General features: G+C 40.1%; 1 protein-coding gene across 1 annotated transcript in view; it reads right to left on the bottom strand.

The window, feature by feature from the left end:
- EPHX1 (epoxide hydrolase 1) overlaps positions 1 to 6,000 on the bottom strand; it is a gene marked incomplete in the record, with an annotated part of 31,708 nt that overhangs the window by 1,904 nt on the left and 23,804 nt on the right. The window contains 1 exon segment of the mRNA XM_072409922.1: positions 329 to 437. Within this exon segment, the coding sequence (XP_072266023.1) occupies positions 329 to 437 (109 nt within the window).

The raw sequence follows: 6,000 nt of genomic DNA, 5'->3' as shown, positions 1-6,000 counted from the left end.
CAGATACAGACAGTGACACAGGAGGAGTTTTCAAACTTACCCATCTACCCATCTTCTTTTGTCTTTTAAAACCGTCACTACTTCCCACCCATACATATCTCCCATCCTTGTGTATTAAAATTCCCCCACCTCTTAGATTGTAAGCTCTTCAGGGCAGGGTCCTCTCCTCCTCCTGTGTCACTGTCTGTACCTGTCTGTAATTTGCAACATCTATTTAATGTACAGCGCTGCGTAATTTGTTGGAGGTATATATATCCTGTTTATTATTAATAATATTAATAACAATAATAAAAACAATAATCCCAGATATTGGCTTTTTCATATCTACCTCTCCAGACCTCCATCTTCATGGTCACGGAAATCAGGATCTGTCCAGGTAGAGAACTTTTCCAGAATATATGCTGCCAATCCAACTGGGGAATTATTTAGTCCACAACCTGCCAAAACAGAATAATGTTTTAAAGCATAACGCCGCCATTAAAGAAGCATCCACACATTTCTAGCTCCCAACGGGAATGGTCTGCATGGTCTCAGTGGTTTACTCTCAATTCTCTGTACGTAATGGAGCCTTGGAAAAAAGCCATACCAGACTTGACACAGCAGCTCCCTACACTGCTCATTTTAAAAACATTATTAAAAAAGAACTTTTGTAAATGAAAATGTTTTGTGCAATTTTATTGTCCATGCATGTGTCAAACTAGGCTAGATTGCGTCATGGAGTATTACACTGTTCAAATCTGCCTGGAGCTCTTGCATGCCGCAAAGGTGGCTACAGTGGAGTGCCATGGGACAATGGATGTCAGTGCAGCCATCCCAATAATGTACAAGGAAAGGACAGTGAAAATTTAGGAACAGAATATCTAAAATGGCATACCTCTAAAGAAAGTACTATAGGTGATTTTTACAGGAGGGTAAGATAAACTTCTCTCTTGAGAAGAGACAGACAAGGGGGGATATGATCACCTTATATAAATATATACATGGTCAATATAGAGAACTCTTTTCTAATTATTCATTGTAAGGTCACTACAAAGCACAAGGGGGCGCTCTTTGCGTCTGGAGGAAAAAAAGTTTAAGCTCTGGATAAGGAAGGGATTCTTCACTGTAAGGTCTGTGATAATGTGGAATGGGCTCCCTCAGGAAGTAGTTTCCGTAAATTCTATAGATTGCTTTAAGAAAAAGTTGGATGATTTCCAGAAGCACAGAATATAACTGGGGATTAAAGCTTTAAAGTAAAGAAAACAGAGACTTCTGAACCAGGGAACATCCGATTGCTTCAGGGAGTCAAGAAGGAATTTTTTTCCCTGTTGAAGCAAATTGTACCTGGGGTTTTTTGCCTTCCTCTGGATCAACTATGCCTATATGATTTATATCTGGGTTATGTTTATTTCCCTAGTGGTTGAAGTTGATGAACTTTTTTCAACCTCACTAACTATATAACTTATTCTAATCTGTTTGAAACTCCAAGGGCCACAGCTATATTTTGAGATAGTTCTCTCAATTTGAGGTATCATTTAAATATTCAGTAATTTGTTATGATTCAGTCAAGTGTTTGAGTTGGCTTAGTGTGGGTTTTTAGAATCATCACAATCAAGGTGCGGGAACTTTTTTAGATTTCTAAACAATTAAGGCTTTTACACGCATTAAATGCACATATAACCATTGGGCAAGGTTGAAATAGTCATTAATGCTTAGTTTACATGAACATTTTCCCTAAGCGTTTAACCTGAGGCTTTAAAAGCCCATGTTTGAAATTCCCATGCATTCCAATAGGCTAATCTTTACCAGGACGTTTCCTTGAGGCACAATTATGACCGTTATATATAACATTGCTTGCAACGTTGGAAAACACAGGTAAACGATTCCATTAATTTCAATGGGGCATTTTCCTGCATTTTTCCGCTTGAAACGTAAACGCATTAAAAACGGGGGGAAACGTGGTAAAAACGCAAGCTTTAAAACGCTAATAAAAATGCATGAAAACGCAGTAGGAATGTTCACATGCGTTTATAAAAACATCTGTGTAGACCCAGCCTTAAGGAGACATGCAGTAATTTTCCTTATTTTTATGAATCTTCCGTAGGTCATTTTCATTGCCAGATAATCTTGGCTGCAATAAAAGCCCCTGGGCGTAGGCTGGTTAGGTGCAATTTTTAAAATAGCTTTGTGTTGGTTCCCAGAGCAGATTATGAGTAGGAGCAGACCTGTACATAAACATAATATATGTGCACATGTAGCCAGCCCATGGTTTGGCTCCGTGCCCTGTTACTTCATTAATAATTGGCCTAAAACGTGAGCAGATGCCATTCATTGAAGAGATCAAAGTCCCAATAACCAACAGATTTTCAATTACAGGAAAAAGCCTTTATTATAGCGGAAGTTTAATCTGCTAATATTTTACCTTCTCCGGTTCCTCCTTTCATCAACATGCCAAGATTTTTAAAATAGAACCTTTAATTTTCCTTGTTTACAGTTCAGGATATTGTTAGTGCATTGGCACAAGCAACATTTTTTGGGCAAAAGTGATGCCCAGTGCCAAGTGATCTCTGGTTGAATGCTACAATGTACTTATATATCACATGCACTGCTTTATAGGGACTGCAAGGCTACGCTTGGACTGGTGGTAAGAACAGACGTTCTCAAGTGGCTTCCAATAGATGGAATGTTTGCCTATTCACTGAAATGTACTGGTTCTTGAAGAACTATATTTTAACATTTTACAGCAGGCAGAAACAAACTACTCACTCTTAGATTGTAAGCTCTTTGGGGCAGGGTTCTCTCCTCCTATGTCACGGTCTATATATGTCTGTCTTTTTCAACCCCTATTTAATGTACAGTACTGTGTATGTTGGCACTATATTAATACTCTTTATTATTAATGCTGCTCCTATTTATTCTCTATGGGTGGCCTATGTAGCATCTTAGCTGAAAGCGTGATTTTGGGAGTACTAACAACACCACAACTTTACCACCAGTCTGAATATAGCCTAAAAAAGCTATATACCAAGCATACATTTTAAAACCCAACTTTGAAATATCTTTGTATAGTCTTATCCTTAGTAGGGGGCCACACTCCTATTATTATTATTATTATAGGGGTTGAAAATGACAGAGAGATACAGACAGTGACACAGGAGGAGGAGAGGACCCTGCCCCGAAGAGCTTACAATCTAAGAGGTGGGGGAAGTATCACACAATAGGAGGGGGGATATAGAATGGTGGGTGAGTAGTGAGGGTTTAGGAGATAGACGAGAACGGGTAGGTGAAAAAATGGGTTTTGAGGGCTATTTTAAAGAAGCAGAAAGTAAGAGCAAGCCGAATAGGATGAGTAAGACCATTCCAGAGAGTCGGGGCAGCTTCAGAAAAGTCTTGGAGCCGTGCGTGTGATGAGGTTATGAGTGAGGAAGCCATTAGTAGGTCATTGGAGGAGCAAAAAGAGTGGCTGGGGGGTATTTTTCCATCAGGTCAGAAAGGTAAGTGGGACAAGAACTGTGGAGGGATTTGAAGGCAAAGCACAGGATCTTGAATTTGGTTCTCAGGGGAAGTGGAAGCCAATAAAGGAAATTACAAAGAAATGCGACAGAGGAGTGGTGGGAAGGCTGTGTATAGGGTAGGTAGGTGGGAAGGCTGTGTATGGGGTAGGTAGGTGGGAAGGCTGTGTATGGGGTAGGTGGGAAGGCTGTGTATCAGGTAGGTAGGTGGGAAGGATGGATGAGTCTGGCTGCAGCATTCATGATAGATTGTAGAGGAGAGAGTCGGGTTAGTGGAATACCAGCGAGAAGGATGTTACAGTAGTCCAGACGAGAGATAATAAGAGAATGTACAAGGAGTTTGGTGGTCTCGGGGACAGGTAGGGGCGGATTTTGGAGATGTTGCGTAGGTGATAGTAACAGAACCTGGATATGTTCTGAATATGGGGGGTAAGTGAGGGGGGAGAATCAAAGGTGACACCAAGACAACGTGCCTGAGGGGAGGGCCGAATAACAGTGCTGTTAACAGTTAATGCAAGCATTCTGGCACAAACTTGTATGGCAATTTAGGAAAGGTGTGTTTGAGCAAGTCTGTTACTGACTGCTAACTTATATGTGCACTGGGTCTAAATATTCGACTGTACAGTCATATTTGGACTTCCAGCACAACTACTTAGGATGGGAGTAAAGGAAAAGAAAGTGAAGGCATTACAATCTTATAATTTACCTATTTCAGTGGATCAATATTTTATTATTGTTTTATTTTATTATTATATAGGTAGCGGTCTTTCCTGCTGTTGATATATATATATATATATATATATATATATATATATAAATTTATACATACATACATACATATACACACACAATATTAATACAAAATATTTTATATTTATAGATATAACAATATAAAGACAGTTATTTCTTCATACAATTCATGCAGAACATGCCCGGAGTAAGCAGCCTTTGTTCCCGGAGCATCCATTCCTTCCATCTGTCACTCTTGTAACATAAAAACTGAAAAAAAATGGTTTGTTGCCAAGAGCTTCCCAGACAGTTCAGCTTACAGATCCTTTGCTTGGAGTAAAATGCATGAGCTATTTTAAGGATAGCTCTACTGATAGAATGAACATATGCCACCTGAGAGTGTGCCCACACAGGACGGGTGCAGTGGGTTCCCACGTAAGGATCCAGTGCCAGACTACCACATAAGATGCTTTATGATCCAAGCAGGACAGATGGTAGTGGGGAATGAAGAATAGCCAGAGATGGCCTTATAAATATAAAAACCTGATTCTCCCCGAGGGTAAAGGGGGCTATTTGTCTGGAAGCAATTAAAGAATGGGTATGTGATTTTATTTTAAGTGAACCTGGGGTGTTCAGATTGAAATATCACATGTGAATAAAACTAAGCAATACGCAGAGAGATGCAGTATCAATAATGGATGGAAAATCCTTAGTTGTCACTGGAAGAGGTGCCCCAATTGGCACTACAAAAATTCAATTTCCCTCTCTTCCTCCTGCTCGTTTGGTGGCAAGAAGCAAGGAAGTGACTGATCAGGAAGGACCATTGTGCATTTCTCTGGAGGAGAGCAAAGCATGGTGCCACTCATTCATCCTCATCTCCTTTCCATAGAATAGAATGGTGCTGTGTGTAAAGGGCTTGTTCATTCACAAAATATATTTCCAGCAAAAGTTCTCTGACTTCTATTGGACATCTGTATCAAGCTTTAGTCCCATGTAAAGTGATGTATTAAGGCAGAATAGGGCTCTAGGCAACAAAATAAATTTTGCACCCCTTCCCTTTAATAGACATTGATAAGGGTTGCAATAGAAACATAGAAGCTGTCCTATTTTAAAAGCCTACAACTGCTAAATATTTCATTTTATGTGTCCAGGATCATAAGAATATGGAGCTGCAGAAGAAGCAAATACAAATCATGAAGTTGACTTTAATGCGGCATTGCCTTGAAGGTTCGGTAGAGTCTGCACATATGGCATATGATGGTTTTGCTATGTGATTAGTAGTGCAGAATAATGTTAGTACTACACTGTTCCTCCATTGGAACCCTATGACAGAGTCTAAATTTAACAATTCTCAGAACAATCTCCCTAGTTATAATATTGGAGTCACCACTGCTGAACTCCACCTGAACTTGCTAGGTGCTTGGCCATTATGACGACTCTATGACTTGAATCCTCTCTTAGTCACTTGCCCAGAATCTACCAGCACAAACCTGCAGCCTCTTTCATCGCCCCCTCTCTGCATAATTACTGCTCTTTTCTGAACGGGCAAATCTCAAGCTTCCAGGCCATGTCAGTGCTTGCCTGCTGTCTCCCACACATTTTAGTTGGCCAGGGAGGAAACCGATTATATAGAGAACAATAGAAATCTGCAAGCACCAACACCACTCACAAATGCCAGAGCTTCACCTGTTCAAAAGAGTTTTGTTGTTAGAAAGGATCTTTCACAATCCTTTCCAACGACAAGACTGTACGACGCATCTACATACAGCACCGCTCTGCT

Source organism: Pyxicephalus adspersus, chromosome 4 (genome assembly GCF_032062135.1).
Source record: "Pyxicephalus adspersus chromosome 4, UCB_Pads_2.0, whole genome shotgun sequence".
Taxonomy (NCBI): Eukaryota; Metazoa; Chordata; class Amphibia; order Anura; family Pyxicephalidae; genus Pyxicephalus; species Pyxicephalus adspersus.
Note: the sequence above shows the minus strand (reverse complement) of the source record. Positions and strands in the feature narration are given on the sequence as shown.